The sequence below is a fragment of the Malurus melanocephalus genome, unplaced genomic scaffold, assembly GCF_030028575.1.
Source record: "Malurus melanocephalus ecotype Western Australia unplaced genomic scaffold, MMel_1.1 scaffold_865, whole genome shotgun sequence".
NCBI lineage: Eukaryota > Metazoa > Chordata > Aves > Passeriformes > Maluridae > Malurus > Malurus melanocephalus.
In genome coordinates, this window is record NW_026624097.1 from 2,251 (window position 1) to 24,816 (window position 22,566).

Sequence of the window (22,566 nt, forward strand, 5' to 3'; positions counted from 1 at the left end):
CTGTCCCCCGACTTCCCCACAAACTCCAGCTGCAGGGAGAGACAAGGGAAAAGTTTAGGACATCCCCTGAAGGAAGGAAAATATGGATTTCTTCCTTAAAATCTGGAGCACGAACARTAAGAAGATTTTAGGGAAAAAATACCTGGGACTTTAACAGCCTAAAAGCACGGGCAAGGTCTTACTGACACTTCCAAGGGCTTTWAAATACCTTTCATATCTTCTAAGTATCTTCAGTRTCAGAATTACAGGTAGCTTTACTGACTTTGAAATGAGCCCAAAATACTTAAAATACCTTCGCTATTTTTTACATAACCTTGGTATCTCTTAATATCTACAATATATTTTATGTTTCTCTCCAGTATCTTCAATATTCATTACATACATTTTAGTCTGTTAAATAATTAAACTATTCTTAAAAAACTTCAGCATCTGTTAAATATCTYCAATGTCTGTAAAGTAACTTTAATACCCAATAAATAATTTCAATATCTGTTCAATAGCTTTGATATCTGTTCTTCCAGTTACTTAAAAAATCTTCAGAATCTGTTAAAAACCTTCCTTAATTCTCAGGAAAACATACCATACCTCAGACCGACAGAGAAACAACCAAGGAATCACAGAATCAACAGAGCTCCAGAGTCCCCCCAGTCCCATGTCTGGTGCCCCCAGGCTCACCGGATCGTCAGCCAGGAGTGCCAGGTACTGGTCCAGCACCTGCTTGCCAATGTTGTACCCAGCCGGAAGAGATCGGAATATCTAGRACAGAAAAAACACAGAATATCAAGRGATTCCAAGGGATACCAGCTTTTCAGGGACTTCCGAGGACCCACCTCATTGGAGGAGAGCGGCTGTGTGCGCGATGCACCTGAGGCCGTGGTCACCTCGCTCATGCGCAGCATTGTCCGCACCACCTCGCTGCTGGTCTGTATTGGGAAAGCAGGGAATTAGAGGGGGAAAACCTCAGTTCCAGAGTGGGAATGGGGCTGGGAGTCCCAGACCTGGTCCATGCGGCTGGCCACGGCACTGACCAGAGCCTGGTCACGGAAATGCTGATGAAAGCGCTCTAGGTTGACTTGCCAGTAAATGCCATCATCTGGGGGAGTCTGGGCACGACAAAGACAACACATGAGGGGAAATGGGCCAGGAAAATGAGGAAAGGGTTTCCCGGAACATGCTTGGGAATATGGACCCCGCCCTTCCCATGTCCCAATTCCCAGGCAAGAGCATGGAGCACACCATAACTCCAGCATTCCCTGTACCTCTGAGCTTCCTCCCTCCTGCTTCTGCCTTTTAGCCTTGTGCTTCCCCTCCTCTTCCTCGTCGCAYGAGTGTCTCCGCTTCCCTTTCCCTGTCAACCCAAGACACTATTTTCCATCCAAATCCATTACTGTGGCCTCAACAGGTGCCTGAGTACTTCCTGAGGCCCCTCAAATCCCAAGATCCCAGGGGCTCTCACCGACAAGGCTGAGCCGAGGCACAATATACATGTCCTTCTCGGCAATGGCCATGGCAGGTGCAGGGGGTAGTGGCACCTTGGCACTCCGGGGGCTTTCTGGGACCATCGGGCACCTCTGGATGAAGTGGGTATCTGCCAGGCGCACAAATGTACTGGACACTTCACTATAATCCACCGTTTTCCCATCTATGTGGGAGGAAAGACACAGCAGTTGGATCTGGGATATTCCTGAGGCTTTGGAGAACATGCTCATGCCACGCTCACTACCACGACCGTAAGCACCCCACAGACCCTTTGGGATTCACAAACTCAATCCCAAACCCTGGTTTTTAAGAAGCTTCCCACCCTCTATGGCCCCCATCAGCCTGTCCGAGACCAGATCCTGGATGTTCCTGAGACTCAGGAGGACAAGGGGACACCGTGGCCACTACCAGAGCTTGGCTATGAACACCCTATGGTGTCTCTAGTCCCATTTACCAACTAAACGCACTTCCAGATCCCATTTTCTAGAAAGAACAGCTTCATTCCCACCTTCCATGGTTTCAGTGAGGCGGTCGGCAACCCTGGCAACAGCACAGCTCATGGGAAGGTGCCCATGGAGCAGAAGCTCCTCCACCAGCAGTTCTCCCGGGTCCCCRTAGAGAGTCTTGGCAGTGTAGATATAACGGGGGTAGCGCAGGATCCGCAGGATCCGCTCACTCCGCGCCTCATATTCCACAGAGCCCCGGGGCTGCAGCTCGTACCGCACCAGGCTGTGCTGGATCAGGACACAAAGGGCCTTCTTGACCTGTGGGAGAGAGTAAAGAGGGTTGGTGTGCGACTTTTACGGRGAGATAATGGCCCCATCCCAGTCTTTCTGGGTGTGCCCTCCCCRCCCAGATCCAAATTTCCCTCTGGAGAGTCAGAAATCCCCTGCTTATTCACATATTAGTTTTTAACAGAAATAAAAGCAATCTCCTCAATTAAAGCCTTCCTCCGTTATTTATTAAAAATTCCTTGTTCTTTTACCAGGTTTTCCCACCAATCTATCCCTGTTGCTGGACTCTATTCCTGCCTTTGCTCCCTATGGAGCATCAGTGTCCCTTCTTCCTCCCAAATTAGGGACACACGTGATACACGTGTTTATATCAAAGTGACAAGGTGCTTATGATGCCTATTACTTGAAAACTTTCTATAGCCTTTTTATACAYTATCAGTATAAGCATTCAATAACTTTTTACATATTATTAAAATACAACATAACCGCTTTCAATATATTATCAATGACAGCTTATATATATATTGCTCTAAGTTTCTTAATAGTGTATTAGCAACATATTGCATGCCAGCTGCACATAATCTAACCGGCTGGATTAGTATGTAGATACATAAAATCACCAAGGGGCATAAATCAGAAAAAGTTCTGAAGAAAGTAGAAAGGTAGATGCTATAAYAAAGAACAGTAGAGAGCACTAAKGAGAACTTGGCAAGSCACAGGACAGTCAGCAAAATGATTGAAAATGAAGACGTGGAGAACTAGAAAAAAAAACATAAATATCATAACTGCACATGCCCTGASAACAAAGGTTAAAAGTCCACCGTGATGAAGAGGATGGTATCTCATTACAGCCACCAAATTGAGGATGACATGTACTGCCGTGCCCATATATAGTGGTGGTGAATGTATGGGGGGGCAGTGACAATGGTAATGTTACACCATGTTTACTGTACAAATATCTGCTAATTTGAAGCAAAGACAGGTGCGTTAGGAGGAGAAATCCCCCTCAYCTCCAGCGCTGCAATAAACAAATACCAGCTCTATAGACACCGGTCTATGGAGTTTTATTTCTRGGCCTTTCTCAGGCATCACACCAACTTCCCACTCAAAATTGGTTGCATTTAGAAAACTCCTTGCTCTTCTCCAGGTTTTCCTCCCAGTCTCCCCTCCTGGCCCCCTCCCATCCCGTACCTGATCAGGGAGCAGCCCCGTGTCCCCCACCAGGAGCCGCAGCGGCCGCGGTCCCGTCCGGAGCAGGGAGTTCCCGACTTTCTCCACAATCTCCCCGAAGTGCTCCTGGAGCAGGAGGGAGCAGAGCCGTAGCTCCGCCTGCGTCATCCCGGCGTCTCCGGAATCCCAGCAGTGGGGCGGGGACAAAGAGGAGCTGTGGGGAGAGGTGCTGACCCTGTCGCAGAGGTCCTAGATCCCTTCCCGGGGAAGGCTCAGCCCTGTTACAGGGCTCCTCGTTTTCCTTCAGGCGAGATTCCCCGCCCCGTGCCCAACCAGGGGTGACCGGGCCGCCGCTCTCACCACCGTGTCTGGCCTAGGCTGCCGCCATGACGATAACCACTTGCAGTGTCCACTTCCTGTTCCTGCCACTTCCGGTGGCGCCGATTCCGCTGCCGCCCCCCGGTTCCCCGTTGGGAGGTCTGCAGCAGGGGGCGCGCCTGCCACTCCTCGCCCCGCCTGGCTCCTCTACCCGCTCACCCGCGCTTTCCAGACCGGGCGTGGAGCAGACGAGCTCGCCGGAAGTGCGGGGCCTCTCTGGGCTGCGCTCGCTGCCCTGGGAGGAGTGACGGTAGCGGCAGCCGTGGGGGAAGATGGCGGAGGCGGCGGCCGCGGTGCCGCAGCACCGGTTTTTTTGCCACAGCTGCAAGGGCGAGGTCAGCCCCAAGCTGCCGGTGAGCCCCGGGCAGGGAGGGTCGGAGAGGGAGAGCCCCGAGCTGCCGGTGAGCCCTGGGCGGGGTGGGCCGGGGCGGGCCGAGGCGGGCATCCCCGAGCTGCAGGTAAAGCCCGGGTGGGGGATAGGGCAGCGGTGATCCCTCGGTCCCTCCCTGAGCCGCCTAAGGAAGGGGTGAGCTCCAGCCCCCGAAGCTGTTCTCACATGAACAGGTGATACCCGCCTCCATCCCATTTCTCACACTCGAAAGGGACTGGGGGAAGCTCCTGTTCCTCATAGAAGCGGATCATCTCATTCCCATTCCGCTCCACGACTAGCCCTTGCAGAGTGTGCTCCTCCGACAGGCTGCGACTTGTCTATCTGCTCCTCAATTATCCCAGTTTCTATTCCCTGGAACTGGGAGCGTCCCAAATTTTTCTCTATCACACATCCATCCCACGCTGAAGGATTCATTTCCCCCTTCAGCATTCCCAAACCCACTTTTTAAAAGGAAATATTGTCCGAGTCTCGCTCCAACCCCTCCATGCCCAAAAACTGACCTTTCCTGCTGCTTCCATCCCCTTCCTTGTTTATCCTGGGAGGAAAACTCCAGCCCTGCTCCCTGGGAAACACCAGGAAAACACCYGAAATTTCATTTTTTGTGATCCACCACGGGGTTTTGCTCCAGTTCCCATTTCAGGAATCCCCCCAGATCCGTGGGAATGGGGTGACAAGGCCCTGTGGCTCTGCCCTGTGGCTCTGCTMTCTGCAATTGCTTCCCAGGGATTTGTCCTTGAAGAAGGCCAACCTACAACACCGTGTAAAAAATTCCCTGCTTTGGGTGATTGAGAGGGATGGGGGATTAGGAATGACGTGATGGAAAATGAGGCTTTCACAAGCAGAACTTCTGCACCTCCCAACACCAGAACTTGAGACGTTGGGTTGGAGAATCCCAATCCTCTAGGAAGACACCTGGAGACTTTCTGAGGGGACTTTATGCCCCTTCCCCATCCACATGGTATAAGAAAGGTCTTGTCACGTGAAAATCCCTCTGGATTGAGAAGTGGAGCCCTGGAGATGCCAGCAAGACATGTTTTTTTCTTGTTTTCCAAGTGAGGAATGTGGGGATGGCAGGAGGGATGTAGAATTCCACAAGGTAGCAATCCAGTGCTAGGGTTGAGACGCTGAATTATCCTGACTACACTTAAGGGAAAGGGGGAAATTCAAGTTGGGATTGGAGCCATAGAGGAGTTGCTGGAYGAAGCAAGAGCCACAGATAACTTGTCTGTAGTCCCATTTGTCCCACRCACTTTTCTTTGCGATTCCATTTGCATCTTTACATCATTTTTGGGCAGGGATCACMTGGAAAAACGCCTAATCCAACTTTTCTGCCCAGATTTGGGGGGATCCAGTCCAGGCTGGATGTGGATGTGCCACACTGTACCAGCTGCCTCCGGAATTATCTGGGGCAAAACAAGCGCTCCTGGTGGGATTCCAGTTTGTTTTCCTTCAGGGAAGCACAGACCACCAGACTGGAGTGGAGTCAGAGCCATGGGATGCCACAAGATTCCTTGCAAAATCTCTTTTTCTTTGCACCGTGGCAGGATCCTGCTTAGGGAATGAGATGTCTGTGCAGGTCCCAGGATGTGAACGTCTAAGAGGCTCCAGGATCATCCCCTGCATCCCTACACATCCCAGGAAAGCAGGGAGCCAGTTCCACCCCTGTGCAGGATCCCACACACCTTCTGTTCCTAAACACTCTCTCCATAACTGTTTATCCAAAGTACCATTTTTATCTCTCTCTAGCTACTGGGTGGGAAGCTGGGAATTTCCATTTGGATTCCAACAGAAAAAATATTGCAAAGCTTCCAAGAATGCACCAGCATCCCACTTGCTGCTAGTGATGGTCTGATCCACGATTTGGATTTGCATTTAGATTTGGATAGAGTTCCCACAACATCCACACCCAAAGTGTGGGGGCCATTCCATGTGCTGTACAGCGGGATGCAGGATTTTCAGGGATCAGTGAAGCATGGATGAAGGAAAGAATGATCTCATCCAGGGGGATTGCTTCTGGATACAGATCCCACAAAAATCAGTGCTCGAAGGGTGGGATCGGGGAAAGCTCTGGCTGCAGGAAAGGATCCAAAGAGGGAAGATCCATGAGAGAGGGTATGTGGGGTCTTYTGGGGTTTTCCATGGTTTTCTCCAAATTTAAGCTGATCTGCAGCTCTGGGGCAAAACTCCAGGAATGAGAACAGGGAAAATTTTTCTCCTGGAAAGGAATATTGTTCCGCACATCTGCGGTTCCTACCAGTGGCTCTTCCACTCACCCGTGCCCAGATATCATGGGATTCAGATTTTGTGATGTTATGAGCTGCTTGGGATCTAGGGTCAGGAATCTTCCTGGAGGGGGATTTTTCCRTAGGATCCCAAATATTTCGTGGCTAATCCCAGCTCCCTTTTGTCTTCCCAGGAATACACCTGCCCCCGCTGTGAGTCTGGCTTCATCGAGGAAGTCACTGATGATTCCAGGTACCAGAGAATCCTGGGATATCCCATATCCAGGCACGTGGAAAGACAATGGATCAAGTAATAAGGAGATTTAGTGTGAAAAATGCCATTTTTGCTTTTTTTCCCCCCACTTCTTGCTTTGTCTTTACACCTTTCAGGGTTCTTTTTTTTACCCTTTTCTGTATTTTTTTTACAATTTTGGAAGTTGCTCCAGTCAAAACCACCCTATTTGCTATTTTTGGAAGTATTTTYCCTATTTTTGTTCCCCTTTTGTTCTTTGGTTTGCTTTTTTTTGTAAATTAAGGCTTTATTTGGTGTTCTTGATGTTTTTACCCTTTTTGCTATTTTTTAACTCTTTTGGTCTTTTTTTAAATCCTTTTTACTCTTTTTCTTACCGTTTTTGGTATTTAGGAAAAAAGCCCTTTTTCTTATTTTTGGACTTTGCCCTTTTTGGTATATTTTCCTATCCTTTTTGGTCTTTTTTTTTTCCCCTTTAAGGGGATTTTGGGATACAAAGAAGGGATTTGGAAAGCACAGGGGGGTTTTTGGGAAAGGGCCCTGCCCTCACTCTCCTCTTTTTCCCAGTTTTTTTGATGGCAGCAYGCTGGATGACAGCCCCTCCTCGCAGTTCACAGAGGTGAGTTTTCCTGCTTTTCCCAGTTCTTCTGAGGCTTCTTCCCTGGTAGCTCCTTTTCCTGAGAGCTTGCAGGATTTGGGGGAATTTTCAGGAGACGGAAAATTGGCATTGCCTACCTGCGATGGGCATGACAGGAAAAGGAGGGTTCAGGGAAGAGCCTTGCCCCCGTGCTGGCAGCTGCCGGAATTTGTGTGGAGATGCTCAGCCAGGCAAGAAGGTATTCACCATTTCTGCCTGCTCCCAGATTTTCCAGAATCCATCCATTAGAAAGTCCAAACCCGTAGGGAATCAACTCAATCCTAGGCCAGAAATGGGGTCACCAAATAGCCGGAATTCCAATCTCGATCCCAATCTGTTCCCAATCTGGATGCTTCCCGTTTCCTTCCATGCTCCAAGCATCCAACTGGGTCCCTCCCCATCTTAATCTGGATCCATTTGTCTCCTGACCCAAATTATTACTTGCATATTGCATAATATCCCTGAAATTACCGAGTTTCAGGGAGATCCTGATCCACTATTTCAGCCCATATATTATGCTCCATAAATTGAAATGGATTTGGGGATGTATAATAACTGAAAGGTCTCCCCAGGATGTGGTTGCAGACAAAGCTCCTATCAGAGCGGCAGGAGAACAGGGAMTGTTCATACATTGCTTTTTATTCCTTAATYCAAATGGATTTGTGGGAGAGGGTTRCTGCAGGATCTCTAGGCTCYGACTCTGAATTCCTGGGSRTTTCCTGCAACCCTGGAGTGGTGTAGCAAGGAGATCCACAGATCACCCCTGCTTACCCACAGAGAGGTTATGGGATGGGAATTGGGTCAATCAAGGCGCAGGTGGGATTTAGCACCACAGGATCCACTACTGCAGGGGCAGGGAATGGCATTATCCACATGGACAGATCCCACAAAATGGCAGCATGAGGGGCACGGGATTAGACAACACCTTGGGATGCTTCTGGGGAGACTCCAGGGGTACAAATACCATCCTTCAGTCCTTTCACATCCATGTCCTCCCTATGGCTGTAAGGCCCCCAAGTGATCCCATGGATTTGGGAGTGTCCAGCATTATCCCTCCTCAAATTGCACACCCTAGAGAGAGGGAGAGAGCAACCCCTCAACTTCTACATTTACTGGCATGTGTGCAGAACAGGGAGTTGCATCGGGGGTGTTGCAGCAGCTCTGGATGCAGTTGGGCTATAATTGAGCCTTTTTGCCAGACATTTTTTCCCGGGATCCATGACAACTATGGGAATATGCTCCGATGAAGTGGACTCCGCTGCCTTCGCGTTCCCACTGGGATGAGCACTGCAGCTGAGTGGGGATCGTGACTTCCGTCTTCCCCCTCTCCACAGCTTTGGGACCACTTGGACCACACAATGTTCTTCCCAGATTTCCGGCCRTTCCTGAGTAGCAGCTCCCTGGATCCAGAGAGCCGGGATACTGAGAGGGGCCCCCCGGCCGAGCTCTGGGGACCCAGCCGCCCCCCACGGCTGCCGATGCCTCGGAGGTACCGATCCCGTGGCAGCTCCCGCCCTGATCGCTCACCTGCTATTGAGGGGTGAGTGTCTTCTCCAGGGAAAACAGGACATTTGGGGAGAAACCTGGGAGAATGGGACCCTGGCCCTTCCTGTCAGCCCTCTTAGCACAATTCTGAGTTATTTTCCCTGTCCTGCTGCCTGGAACACAGGGTATAACCAGCACTCACATTCTGGGATGGGCTCCCCTCCCTAATACCTTTGTGCTCTCCCTTCATTTTGGGGCTTTACCCAGGGAATTTCCATCTGTGAGACCTGTGTCCATGGGAACAAGTTTCCCTGATAGATCGCCTATTCCTTCTGCCGCAATTTATTTATTTTACTTGTTCTTTTAATGCTTTCCCCTGGTTTTCTCTGTCCCACTACCACCTCTTCCATTGGAACTCGAGGCATTCCCCTTTTCGCCCATCCTGGGATGAGGTCACATCCTTAATTCCTTTCYACTGTTCCTCCGTTTTGGGGCTTTATGGAGGGATTTTCACAGTCATGAGCCATGCAGCCAGGCATCTGTAGATCCGAATTCGTGCTTTCCTGCCCATCCTTTCTTCCACCATTTATTTACTTACTTAACTTGTTATTCCCATGTTTTTTTCTTTCCCCTGATGCCTTTTTTAGAATAATCCAGCAGATCTTTGCAGGATTTTTTGCCAACTCAGCTGTTCCTGGCTCCCAGCATCCCTTTTCCTGGTGAGTCAAAAGGTGGATTAGCCCAGATCCCACTGGTAACTACCAGTAACCCAGCATCTGAGGGCTGGTTTGGGATGGGGGAAATTCCTGGGTTCTCCCRTTTGGCAGGAGCGGGATGCTGCACTCCAATCCTGGGGATTATGCGTGGGGACAGAGCGGCCTTGATGCCATCGTTACTCAGGTGAGGGGCACGTGCACCAGGGGCAGATCCAGTGCCAAGTCCCTGCTTCTGAGCACGGAATTTTTCCCTCTCCATAGCTCCTGGGACAGCTGGAAAATACAGGACCGCCACCGGCAGACAAGGAGAAGATCTCGTCACTCCCAACAGTGCCGGTGACACAGGAACAAGTCGGTGGGTGACTCCATGCCCGTATCCGATGGCACCTGGATCCCGGTGTTTGACGTTCTGAGCTCCCCCATTCCTGCTTTGTTCCCCCTGGAATWGGGCTGGAAGCAGTCAGCTCACAAACTTTGCTGCTGCCGTCTCTGGTGTTCAGTTCTCCCGGAAATCTTGGAGCTCCACCATTCTCTAGRGTCTGGGGAGTCCCGGAATGTACTGTCCTGACTCTTCCCACCCCCGTGATGGTTTTCCAGTCCCAAATCCCTGTATGTGCTTTCGACTCGTCCCTTCTTCCTTTTCAAACTGGCTCTCAACGTATTCTGCTCTGGAAATGTCATGGAAAACTGCCAGCAAGGGCCTGGGGRCGTCTCAGAGCAATCCTGGCTCTGCAATTAAAAATCCTGTGATTTTTTCACCCCAAGGATCCCTCCCTCTCCCAGCTGCTCTATTACCAGAATCCAACTCCTCCATTATGGTTAAACCAGACAATTCTATGCGGGATATTTTTATCCTGTGGTTTTACACGCCCCTCTGTCCTCCGGGAAGCTAAGGACTAGCTGGAGTTCCACATATCTGAACCCACAGGGCCCAAACAGGCTAAGAATCATTAAATCTTGGAATATCCAAGTCACAAGGGACCCCCAGGATCACTGAGGGAGCTCAGCTCCTGGCAATGTCACTATCACGAGCTTGGAACAGYGGGAGAGGCAGTGGGATTTCACCCACCAGCCATTGCTGGTGGTSCTGGCATCGGGATCATCAACCCACATTCCAGGCCAGGAATGTGGCRGGAATCCAAACATCCTTACTTTGATTTTTGTTTGGTGGTAATGTATGGAGAACATCGGGAATTCCTTACATCCCTGGGGGTTGTGTGTGTGTGGATGGATCCGAGCTGGTGGAGCTCAGGGCTCATGTTCACAGCAGGAATTGTTTGTTCCCTGGATGCTCCATCCCCCGTGGGTTGTATCCTAGCTTGCAAATCCTAATGCTCATGTTCCTAGTGGGATTGCATTGATCCCTGCATGCTTCATCCCCAGAGGATTTTGTGTGGATGGATCCTGGCTTGTTTCTGGCAGGAATTCCTTGATCCATGGATGTTCCATGTCCAGCAGACCATACATAAATGACCTGTAAATTCCAGAGCTCCTGTTCCTGGTGGGGTCCTAATGATGGGCACCCCATTCCCAGTAGACCCTACACAAATGACTCCCAAATACCAGAGCCTTTATTCCTGTTCCCCTAACCTGCCATTCCCTGTTTTCCACAGACACAGGGCTGGAATGCCCAGTGTGCAAAGAGGATTATGCTGTGGCAGAGCAGGTCCGGCAGCTCCCCTGCAACCACGTCTTCCACAGCAGCTGCATCGTGCCCTGGCTAGAGCTGGTAAGATCCCAGAAAGCCCACGTATCCCRTGGGATAATCCCCCAGGATAACGGCTCTGTGTTCCCCGCAGCACGATACATGTCCCGTCTGCAGGAAGAGCCTAAAAGGGGAAGATTCCACCCGGCAGATGCTGAATCCTGATGCTTCTGACAGCCCAGTGCAGGAGCGATGGACTTTCTGACCCTTCCAGAAGGTTCTGCAGCATTACAGAGGGTTCCAGGGGCTGGAGCATCCCCGTTCAAGGTGTACATTGTSTGAGAATTCCAACAAACCCCACCGAGTAGCAGGAATTACGGGGTCCCATGCTGTGGGATTATGGCACCRAGCACTCTTCTCCCAGGAATTTATCCTTCTGCTCCATGGAATTGCCTCGTTAGTCCTAAATTGGGAATTTTGGGAGTGATTTGATTTCATTTTATATCAGAAAAGGTTTTATTCCAGTGGGGCCCAGCCCAGAGAGGGGCTACAAGTCCCTCGTTGCCTCCTCGGGAAAAAGATTGGGATAAAAAGGGGATTTTGGGGATCTTCCTGCACTCCGAGACGTTGGAATTGTATCCAGGAGGGATTTTATTGCCCCATTTTGGATGGAAACCTTGGGGTCTATAAAATCGTGGCAGGTGGAAGAAGGAAGGGTCTGGAATCCTTCCTGAGGGGAGTCGGACCCTCAGGAGCCCGCGTGGCCCTGGAAAGGCTCTGTGAATGCTCTGGTATCAGGAATGCGCCAAGCAGGATTTTGTCTCGTCCTGGACTATTTTTGGGGTTGATTCAGGTTTTTCTGACCCTTTTCCACATGCCTGGGGCCTCAGGTGTGTCCAARCCTCCCTCCACCCACACAAGTCATTCCAGGTGGGAATTATGGACCACATTGCTTATCCCTTGGGAATCCCCCCACCCTCCCCTGTAACTTAAGGAAACTTTATTTTTGCCAATTCTTTGTTTTGAGATTTTTTTCCCTATTTCTGTGACTTTTATCCACGTCTGAATCCTGGGAGTTATCCTTGTACTTGTGGTATCCACTGACTGCCCTCAGGGGACATTGTGAACCCCATCCCTGACATGGGGGACATTCCCCAACCCCTTGAGCTCAGTGGCTCCACATCCACATGGATTTAATTCCTAATTTTCTTTGCTCTTCTGTCCAATAAAGGCCTTTCTCAAGGAATTCCCAAGTCATCCTTGGAKCTGGAAAAAAGGGAGGCGGGAGCACAGGTACTCCTGCTAGGGCCAGAAAGGAGCTCAAAAAAAGCTTTTGTAGAAGGAAAACACTGATTTCCAAGGTTTGTCTCTAGGGAGGATATCCAAACATCTCCCGCTCTGTTGGGACACATTGGCCCTGTCCCCCCTCCCTGCTCTGCTGGAAGCCGTTCTGGACACCAGGACACCACCCAGCACCTGGGGCAGGAGCTGGGACCAGACTGTGGATCCACAGAGACTGGGAAAAAGCAGCCAGATCCTGGGTTCATCCTGGTGCTTTTCCCATTAGCTCCCCTGATGGGGATTTCTGGGGCGTCACACCCACTCTGTTCCTGCTTCCACTCTTCCTTCTTCCAAGTAGTGATGGAAATCAGGAATTCCTTCCTGGGGTCCTGAATTTAAGATAGGAGCCAGTGGAGGCTCAGATTTGGATCCTACCCCCCCTACCCTGTGTTCTATCTGGGATCAGTCCAGAGGTTTTTCCCTGGATCAAGAAGCATTCCTGCTTCCACATCATTAGCATGCACAGGGATGCAGAACATAGCAGTACCACAGGCTGGAGCTTTATTGCTGGAGTTGCTCCGGTCTGCCTCGTTCCCCCTTTTCACATTTCCTCGTGTCCCCACAAATCCTCCAGTTCCACTCTCGGGGCCCCAGCCTCATTGGCTCATCCCTCCACCAGCCCAGGAGTCCCAGGCCTCGGGATGGCCCTGGAATGGGTCCGGGGAGGTTCCGGGATCTCCTTCCGCGGCAGAGCTGCCACCTCAGTGTTCCTCATCCTGGTCCTCCTGGGAAGGCTTCCGGTGGGAGAAGAATCCCAGCTGGGGGCAAGTGGGGAAGAGGAGGATTGGGGGGGCGGACATTGACACATCCCCCTAACAGGATGACATGCTGAAGGTGATGACTCCCCCCGCCAAGGTGACATCGTGACCCCCTCACCCTCCAGAGGCCAAGGCTGAGCAGTGCCAGGAGCAGGAGCCCTGCCAGGGCRCTGCCTCCCAGGATCCACAGGGATACGGGCACCCGCCTTCCCTGGAACACTTCCAGCACCAGCTGCAGGAACACGGGGATTGGCGAGAAGAACAGAGAATTTGGGGGAGAAAACCAGGACTGGGGGAGGGGAGTGGAATAACAGGGAATATGGGGAGGAAAAATGGGCATGGGGGAGACAGAGAATTTGTGGGGGAAAACTGACGGGGGAAAAAGGGAATTTGGGAGGAAAAACAAAGATTGGAGAGGAAACAGGGATTGAGGGAGGAAAACAAAGATGGAGGGGGGRAAATGGATAATTGGGGGGGGGAGGGGTCCTACCTCCCTGCGCTGCACCCCCTCCTCCAGAACCAACACACCCCTGACTACTCCCAGCCACACACTGCTGACAATCTTCACGCTCCGGAATTTCACCTGGATRTGGGCAACGGAGGGTCTGAGCCATGTGTCCCAACCCCCTCCCTCCCCCCAGCATTCTACCTGGAGCAGGGAGGCTCCCTAATTCCCTGCATGCCTCCCCTTTGCTCACTCCGCTGAAGAAGCCATCGTGGAGAGTGCGGAGAAGCTGGACAGAGACTCCCTTGCCACGGTCCAGCCTTCCCAAGCGGCAGCTCAGCTCCTGGCACCAGGTATTGGAACAGTCCTAGGGGGCAAAAATTTGGGGGCAAAAATCCCTGCCCTGGGATCCCCCCTGGACCTTGCAAATCCCTGGGGAGTGAGGGGGAGAGCACAGCGATCTCTACCAGCCTGTCCGTGTGCAGCAGGTCCTCGGGGGGCACTGGCACCACCCGTGTGCCCCCAGGGGAAAGTCGCAACATACAGGTGGCCTGGTGAAGGAGAGGGGGGTCAAAGGGAGGGTGCAGCCCACTGTGCCCCTCTAAGTGTCCCTCATACTCACGTTGTCAGCCAGGACATGGGTGACAGACAGGATGGTGGCCTGGCGGTGGCCCAGTGCTGGCAGGGCCATGTGCAGGGTGACATTCTCAATGGGATAGCATCCCAAATTCTGCACCTGGAGGGGTACACAATGAGCCAAGGCTCCCTCAGGCCCTGCTCCCTGGGCCCCCATCACCTCACCTTGACCATGGTGGTGAACTCGGGGCCAGAGCTGTGGGTGAAGCTGCCAAGGGGATGAATCTCATAGCGGTGCAGGTTGGTGTTACTGGGAATGGACACACAGGTGGGTCACACCGTATGTGTCCCACTCTGTGACCCGCCCGCTCTGCCTCACCTTCTTCCAGCCCCACCTGGATAGGAACAGCTCGGGCTCATAGTGGATGGGGACAGAAAGCTTGACCATGTTGTCCTCTGGTGTCRCCTCGGTGCTGCCACTGCACAGTGGGGACACTCGGGAGGATCCCCAGATCCACACACACMCCCGGGTGTGGCCCCTCCCCCAAAGGTTCAGCACTCCCCCCCCATCCCTACCTGGTGGCCTGCAGCATGACTTCAGCACGGTCCAGAAGGACAGAGCAGCTGAACTCCAGCTCCAGGATGAAGGACACCTGGGAGGGCTCAGAGGGGTGTGGTGGGGGTTTGGGGGTCCCAAGGGGCTCATGGGGGTCTCAGGGGTCCTACCTTGGCCTGCGAACGGAACACAGGATACCCAACGCTGCAGCGCCGGTGGTGCACACCCAGTGCTGAGCACTCCAACTTCACTGTGCTGGGATCCTGCCAGGGAGACACAATGGGGACCAGGACATGAACTTGAGGGGACTTGGGGCACTGGGAGGTAGCAGCAACAGGCCCCACAGAGGGATACTGGGGGGGCCACGGGACCAATGGAACCTGATCTCCTTCCTGGGGGGGGGGGGGGGGCAGGGCTGGGGACACAATGGACCCCCATGTCCCTCATGGAATGGGCCGGAGACACAATGGACTCCCATTCCACTTGAAATGGGTTTGGGGACCCAGTGGACTGTGACCCATCCCACCTGGAATGGGTTGGGATGAGAATGACCTAGAGGTTCTCCAAAGACCTGAGTCTCCATCTTTGTCCTGGTGGGAGAATTTGGAGGCACTCTCCAGGGACCTGCRGGGGCCCTCCCCAGCTGTACCTGGAGCATGAACCTGGAGAAGTGGAGGTTCCCAGACAGGTGCAGCCACAGGCTGGCATTGTAAGCATTCTCCTCCCGGTTCTCCAGCTCTACCTCCACAAGCATCTGCCTCCGGCCCTTCCGCAGAATGTGGGGGCTCTGCCTGGAGGCCAGGGGGGTCACAGAGGGCTCCTGGGATGCCAGGGACACCATAAGGACACTGGGGGGATGCTGGAAATACCTGGAGCCCACAATGTCCGTGGTGGCCTTGAGCACCAGGTCGGTGACACACTCATCATCATCCCCACAATCCTTGAAAAATGGTATCTGGAAGGAGCCAGAGGTGATCCTGGTGTCCAGGACTGATCCCAGTGTCCAGAGGCCCCTCCCAATACCCACCAGTTTGCGGATGGTGCTGGGAGATGCCTCATCCAGCACCGAGCTCGCAGCTCCATCCAGGGCCCAGKTGAGAGTGAGGCTGAGGGGCCGCAGGTAATCTGAGGTGTCCTGCAGAACCAGGGGATCCCATCAGCCTCATTCCAGTCACAGCCTGGGAATGGGGGGCAGAAAGAGCCCTCCCATGGGGCAGAGAGGAGTCCTGGGGCTGACCAGGACGTGGAAGGGGACACGGATGCAGCTCTGCCTCCCCAGTGGCAACTCAATTTGGCGCTGAAGCAGCCGGCGGGCACCCGAGTCAAAGGCGGCACGAGACCCTGGGATCTGCTCCTCCAGGGACACGTTGTACCGGAGATCTGGGGGACAAGGAGCGGATCAGGGACCAAGACACCTGCAGSAGTGGGTGCACCCCAGGATGCTCCAGTGGGAGTCCAGGGAAGTCCTGGGATGCTCCAGGGTTAGGCTGGGGTGCACCAGCAGGGCTGCAGGAAAGGCTCAGATGCTCCAGGATGTTGTGACATGCTCCAGTGGGGCTCCAGGGATACGGATGCTCTGTTGATATTCAAAGGACACTGCAGGATGCTCCTGGGATATTCCAGGGCCACCCTGGGATGCTCTAGGGGTGGATTACCATATGGATACTCAGGATTACCATACGTATGCCCTGGAAAGATTAAAGGAATGCCCATAGGATGCTCCTGGAACATCCCAGGGACGTTGACATTCTCCMGCAACACCCTGGGATGATCCATGGCCCTCAGGATGCTCCAGAGATGCTCCAGAAATTCTCCAGGATACCCTGGGACACTCCAGAAATGTTCCTGGAGTGTTCCTGGAACGCTGCTAGGTCCTCTAAGGATCACACCCTGGGATTCTCTGGGGACAGCCGGGGATGCTGTGGGATGTTGCAAGGATGCTCCAGGAGCCTTAGGGATRTTTGTGGGATGCTCCAGGGACAGCCAGCGATGCTCCAAGGATGCTCCAAGGACCCTGTGATCCCCCACTGCCAACACTCACCGATGTCCATGTCCACAGGGCTCTGTGTGCGTGTCCCAGCACGGAAGCAGATCCGGGTGCGGAGGCAGACGGCTCCAGAGCCGCTGCGCTGGCAGTTCCGTCGTGTGACACTGACAGCCGCCGGCTCCACAGACACCCGTGCAGACACCTGGATGATCCAGCGGGACCTGGGGGACACAGTCACACCTGGGATCTCATCAGGATCATGTGGGAAGAGGGAGACCCTCAAACCGCGCTGCCCTATCCTGGGTTCTGTCACAGAGGTAACTGAGKCAGGGAGAGGCCTGGGAGGATCTCAGGAGCATGCCATGTTCTCACAAGAGGAAACTGAGGCACGGAGTCCCTCGAATGTCCCCATGACCCACATCACTGTTCCTGGGGTGACCTTGTCCCCAGGGTGCCCCCATCTCTCCCATCTCCCTGTTCCAGACGTGTCCCTGTTCCCTGGGATGTCCCTGCCCCCCGGGGATTCTCTGTCCTTCCCCACGTCCCTATTCCCAGGGTATCCCCGTGGCCAGGGTGTCCCAGTCCCCAACCCCCCGACCCCTACTCACCGCAGCACGACAGCCGCACCCTGCGCTCCCACGGCCACGTCAACCAGCCCATCCCCATCCATGTCCACCCGTCCGTCCACGCTGATCCCGAAATACCGGAGGCTCCATCCCAGCGCCACTGCCTCGATGCGCTAGGAACAATCATTGTGGCATCGCAACTGGCTCGTACAGGGTTGTGCTCACCGCACCCGTGGCACCCAGCCCCTGCCAGCGCCGTCTCACCTGCTTGTACTGGGGCAGAAGGGTTCCYGGGGCGCCGTGGAACACATAGAGAGCCCCGCGGTGCCCATCCTCCAGCGGAGCTCCCACGACGACTCCAGCCAGCCCATCCTGGCTCAGGTTCGGCACCGTGCCCAGGGCAGAGCCAAATCTGGAATCCTGCGGCCTCGGGTCAGGGTGCAGCAACCCCGCCAGGCTCAGGTGGTCCTGGGAGGTGCAGGGAGGCCCTCAGTACCTCCACAGGAGAGGCACCCCCTCAATCCCACTGTGTTCCCCTGATCCCCTCACTCTTGCCTCCCTCCAATCCATCTGCATCCYACCAATCCTCCCAATCCCCAGTGTCCAGTGCACCCTGATCCCCTATCCACCCCAGCCCCCTCACCCCTCTCACCTGCCCCCTCCCAGTCCCACACCTCTCCCGCACCATACAGGTACACCCCCTCCCAGAGCCCCCCAGGCCCACACCTGCCCTCTCACCTGTCCCACACGGTACACATAGACCCTCCCCGTCTCCCTGCTCTGGTCCCCCAGGTAGGTGGGCGCTGCCACCAGCAGCAGGTCACTGTCCCCATCTCCCTCCAGGTCGAGGGCCAAAACCTCGCTGCCAAAGTAGGAGCCGATCTGAGGGTGCAGTGGAGATGTGAGGCTGAGGGAGGTGGGGGGCCCAAACTGCCCTCCCGAGGTACTCAAGGCCCCCTGCTGCCTCCCACCTGCTCCCCCATTAGAGCCTGGGTCACAGTCACAGTCCCTGTGGGGTCCAGCTGGAAGAGGACAACTTTGCCCTTGTGCTGGAATCGGGGGGCTCCAGCCACAAACAAGCGCTGCCCCCCCGGGAGCTGTAGCGAGGACACGGAATACCCTGGGGAGGAAAGCAGGGTCAACAGTGGGGACAGCCCTGGAGAGACAGGGTCCCCAGTGTGTTCCTGGACACCCTAAATATCCAGGTTTGGAGCATCCCTGGGATATGGAGCATCCCCAAAGTACCCCAAATTTACAGGACATGGAGCATCCCTAAGGTACCCCAAATTTACAGGACATGGAGCATCCCTAAGGTACCCCAAATTCACAGAGCATCCCTGGGACACGGAGCATTTCTGGATCACCAAACAACCCAAATATCCATTACACAGAGCATCCCCACTTCACCCCAGGTCTCCAGGACATGGAACATCCCTGATTCATCTCAAATCTTGAGGATATGGAGTATGCCTGGTTCACTGCACATCCCTTGGGACACCCTCATCTCTCAGGATCCCCCCCCCCCCCATCCCTTGGGATCCCCCCATACCCAGATATGCTGCATGGCTCTTCAGCTCCAGCGGGGATTCCTCCTGAAATGCTTCCCGGGGTGGGACAATGCGCCCACGCTGGCTCTCCTCCAGCACGCTCCCCTCCCAGTCATAGGCTCCCACCATTCCAAAGAGAATCCCGTCCTGTCAGGATGGGTGGGATAGGTCACCCTGGGCACAACTGCAATGCCTCAACCCCCACCAATGTCACACTCTCATCCCGGGACACCCAGCAGGGCTGGGATGGGCTCAGAGTTATTTTCCACCTTTCCCAATGGGATCACCTCGAGGTGGTGGACGGAGAAGCCGATCTGGGACATCTCCAGCTCAAAGGCGCTCTCGTTGTCCCCATGGGTGCCTAACCAGGGGAGAAAGGACACTGTTCCTCCTGCTGTGCTTCCAGCTGAAATTCCCAGGCCCTTCCTGGGATCCCAGCCTTAAGCTGGACCTTCCAGGCTGAAGATCCGATCTCCCAGAGCATCCACAATGTCACTGAGGGCAGCCTCATCAGTGACATTGAAGAAATACTTCTCGTCAGGGTCGCTGGCGATGGATTTGATCTCGCGAATAAAATCCTCGGGATCCTGCTGCCGACGCAGGTAGTGCCCCAGAACCTGAGGGGGGGGACAGGGGTCAGCAGGAGCTCCCCAAGGGTCAAGAGGAATGCAGGGATGGGGCTCAGCGGGAGGGGACTCACGGCGATTGCATAGCGGGTGACATTGTGCCGGTCGCACTCAGCCAGTGCTGCTGGCAGCTCATCCCCATCGTGGGACTCCCCGTCTGTCACCACCAGCAGCAGCCGCGTGGCCCCTGAGCGTCCACCTCGTGCCGGGCTGAAGGACTCAGTGCTGCGGGAATGTGGCTGGCAGAATGAGCCCCTCTTCCATCCCCATCCTAACACTCTTCCCAGTCTTGACCCTGATCTTAACCCCAACCCCAGATCCTAGTCGCAATCCTGATCCCAACCCCAACCCCAACCTCAATGCAAATCCTGACTTAATCCCAAACCTGATACCAATTCCAGTTCTGATCCTTATTCAAAACCTGATCCCAACCTAGACCCTAATCCCAATTCTGATCCCAATCCCAACCCCACTCCCTCTCCCAATCCCAATCCTGACCTCAATCCTGAAGTCAATCCCATCCCCAAGCCTGCCCCCATTSCCAATCCCACTTTCATTCCCATTCCAGAGCCCACCATGCCTGCCGGATGGCCATGGCCGTKCGCGTTTCCCTCCCTTCCTGACGGGTCAGGTTCCGAGCGGCCTCAAGCAGGCTCTGAGCCGTGGGGTGCTGCCCCAGCGCCCACTCCTGCACGAGCTGCTCCCCGTACTGCAGCACCCCCACCTGAAACAKGGAGGTTCAGAGCTGCAAGGTCCACAGGGACATTCCTCAAATCCCAAGGGTGCTGCCCCAGCATTTGCTCCTGCACCACCTGCTCCCTGTATGGCAGCCCCCTCACCTGAAATGGGGRAAACCTGAGCCAGAGACCCCCCAAATCCAAAGGGACCTCCCCCAAATCCCACGGGAAACCCTAATCCCTGGAAAAGGGCATGTTTTCCCCCTCCAAAACCATCTCCAGCCAGCATAGTCCTRGGGGCAAGGACATCCCAGGGTGGCATCTCCACAGGAGTAGGTGGCATCACCCCGGGACAATGGCATCACCTTGAGGGAAATGGCATCACTCCAGGGATAGCAGCATCACAAGGGTGGCATCATCCCGGGATGATGACATAACCCGAGGGACAATGATGTCACCCCAAGGCTGGCATCACCCCAGGGGCAACAGCATTGCCCTGGAGACAATCACCTTGCCCTGGGGATACTATTCCAGCCTTAGGGACACTGTGGTGGCCAAGGTGCCATTCCCTGACCTGGGTCTGCCCAGGACCGATGAAGAAGCGTCCCAGGATGTTCCCGAGGAATGCCTGCACCTCCTCCCAGGGGTAGATGCTGTTGGAGCCATCCAGAACCAGGACGATGTCCATGTAGGTGGAACAGCCTGGCAGGGGACACGATGACACCACGATGGCACATCCCAGTACATCCCAGTCACCCCACCCTACTCACGCTGTRCTGTGGGTGCAATGGTCCCCATCAGCTGGAGCTCCTCGTTGAGTCGGATGCAGCGGCCAGAGCTGAACACAGAGGTGCCACATTCCTGGGACCAAAGCGGGGCGCACGCCTTGGGGAGTGACGTGAGGACACAACAGTGGGTGACATACACTCCCTCCCCCACGCCCCACCACGCTTCAGATTTYCTCTGTGGAAGCTCTGCTCACCACAAATCCACCATCCCTGGAGTCCACCAGCGTCATCCCGAGGCGTCCAGCGCTGCTGCGGAGCCAYGGAGATGTGGTCCCTTGAGGACACAGGGACAGAAGCAGGGTGAGCACCCGCGGGTTCCCCTGGCCTCACCAGTCACAGCCACTCCCTCTCGGTACCCAGGTTGGCCTTGGCACAGGAAGAGTTTTGGAGTCCCACGCCGCACTTGTAGATGTCACCTTGACCATCCCCATCCCACGGGGCCCCCACCAGCAGCCTGGAGGGACAAGAAGGGGCACAGGGAGGGACACACAGGGGACAATGAGGAGGTAATCAGCCCTGCCCCACTCTAACCCAGCCRCTCCTATTTCGGGGCACCGTGCCAYGCCTTGCCTCGCACACAACGGCACCGAGGCTGCTTTGTCTGTCTGTGCGGCCGTCTGGCCACGGCCTCCTGCTGCTCCAGCCTGTGCCCTCCTATGCTTCCCCTTCCCCACCTCAATGTACTCCCTCCCTGCCTCAGTTTCCCTTTCCCCACCTCTTCCCACCACGATCCCCCCCTTTCCTGCCTCAGTCTCCCCTTCTCTCCCATCTGCCCCGGGTCCCGCCCGAGGTCACTCACCACTTGTCCTCGTCGCCCCCCCACTGCAGCACCCGGTACCCAAACTGGGACTCGGGGGGCCCCTGGAAGACCCGCGGGTGCCACACGTCGATGTTGAATCCCTCACACAGCCCTGGGGAGGTGAAAGAGGGTCCTGAGAGTAGGGAAGGCAGCCTGCACCCATCCAGCGGCACCCGGAAGGGTGATTGGGGTGCCCGGCGCCCCGATGGGGGGAGAAAACTGCGGGGGAAAGCGGGGAGGCATCCCACAGAGAACTCCCAGCACCCCAAACACGTCCCCGCCACCAAAATTAAGTCTCCAGACCCCCAACCCGAAGCCCCGCGGGTGTGCCCCGCGCTGCCCACATGCCTCAGTTTCCCCCCCGGCGGGGAGCGTTGGTGGCCCCACTGGATCACAGACGGGAGGTGGGGATGTGGGCTGGAAATGCCCTTTTTTGTCTTTAAAAAAARATCCATTAAAGCCAGGTTTAATTCCTCTTTATGGGTTCCCCTTCCCACTCTCGCCTCGCCCTAAATCCCATGAGATTTAGGGGTCTTCCCTCAAAAAGCTTCAGAATATATTGGCCGGGGGTAATTACCAAAACCAGCGTGTTTTACCCCAACCCCCCTGCAGACACTCAGTGAGGGGATAAAGCACGCGTGGCAGCACCCGRCTTAATGAGCACCCGGCTCCGCACCCTCCCTCCTCCTCCGACAGCCCCAAAACGCTGAAATTGCCCAAAACCAGGGGATTGGAGAGGGGGCTGTTACCTGGGAGCAGGAGCAGCGCCAGAAGCACCCTTGGCCTCCCCATA

The 22,566-nt window shown here is 54.7% G+C and overlaps 3 protein-coding genes across 9 annotated transcripts in view; 1 reads left to right on the top strand and 2 right to left on the bottom strand.

Annotated features, from left to right (window-relative positions):
* POLR3C (RNA polymerase III subunit C) overlaps positions 1–3,814 on the bottom strand; it is a 6,037-nt gene extending 2,223 nt beyond the window's left edge. Inside the window, exons 1-7 of the mRNA XM_057385779.1 lie at positions 3,405–3,814; positions 1,988–2,243; positions 1,457–1,642; positions 1,260–1,348; positions 999–1,103; positions 831–923; positions 550–756 (exon numbers count right to left, since the gene is read on the bottom strand). Coding sequence (XP_057241762.1) covers positions 550–756; positions 831–923; positions 999–1,103; positions 1,260–1,348; positions 1,457–1,642; positions 1,988–2,243; positions 3,405–3,551 — 1,083 coding nt within the window. The 5' untranslated portion in view covers positions 3,552–3,814. The remainder of the gene's footprint in view (positions 1–549; positions 757–830; positions 924–998; positions 1,104–1,259; positions 1,349–1,456; positions 1,643–1,987; positions 2,244–3,404) is intronic.
* Positions 3,815–3,972: 158 nt separating this feature from the next.
* Positions 3,973–12,120, top strand: RNF115 (ring finger protein 115). Of its 7 annotated transcripts, none has more exons than XM_057385752.1 (9): positions 3,973–4,162; positions 6,569–6,684; positions 7,192–7,243; positions 8,596–8,801; positions 9,394–9,465; positions 9,574–9,646; positions 9,724–9,817; positions 11,076–11,191; positions 11,262–12,120. In XM_057385752.1, the coding sequence occupies exons 1-9, from the start codon at positions 4,034–4,036 to the stop codon at positions 11,370–11,372; spliced, it is 969 nt and encodes a 322-aa protein (XP_057241735.1). In that variant the 5' UTR covers positions 3,973–4,033; the 3' UTR covers positions 11,373–12,120. The 7 variants fall into 7 exon arrangements, with proteins under 7 accessions (XP_057241735.1, XP_057241736.1, XP_057241739.1 ...); XM_057385753.1 differs by having other exon boundaries at positions 3,974–4,162; positions 6,569–6,660; XM_057385756.1 differs by having other exon boundaries at positions 3,974–4,096.
* An 815-nt stretch (positions 12,121–12,935) lies between these two features.
* Positions 12,936–21,024, bottom strand: ITGA10 (integrin subunit alpha 10). Its single transcript, XM_057385778.1, has 25 exons — positions 20,761–21,024; positions 20,085–20,233; positions 19,584–19,734; positions 19,335–19,500; positions 19,171–19,244; positions 18,886–19,030; positions 18,308–18,456; positions 18,075–18,218; positions 17,601–17,804; positions 17,379–17,509; positions 16,825–16,991; positions 16,021–16,163; positions 15,811–15,918; positions 15,653–15,738; positions 15,433–15,574; positions 14,954–15,046; positions 14,804–14,880; positions 14,623–14,706; positions 14,453–14,537; positions 14,274–14,387; positions 14,119–14,202; positions 13,905–14,018; positions 13,697–13,789; positions 13,325–13,438; positions 12,936–13,206 (listed from the first exon to the last, which is right to left on the bottom strand). Exons 1-25 carry the CDS (start codon positions 20,872–20,874, stop codon positions 13,150–13,152), a joined length of 2,988 nt encoding a protein of 995 aa, XP_057241761.1. The 5' UTR covers positions 20,875–21,024; the 3' UTR covers positions 12,936–13,149.
* Positions 21,025–22,566: the final 1,542 nt, after the last annotated feature.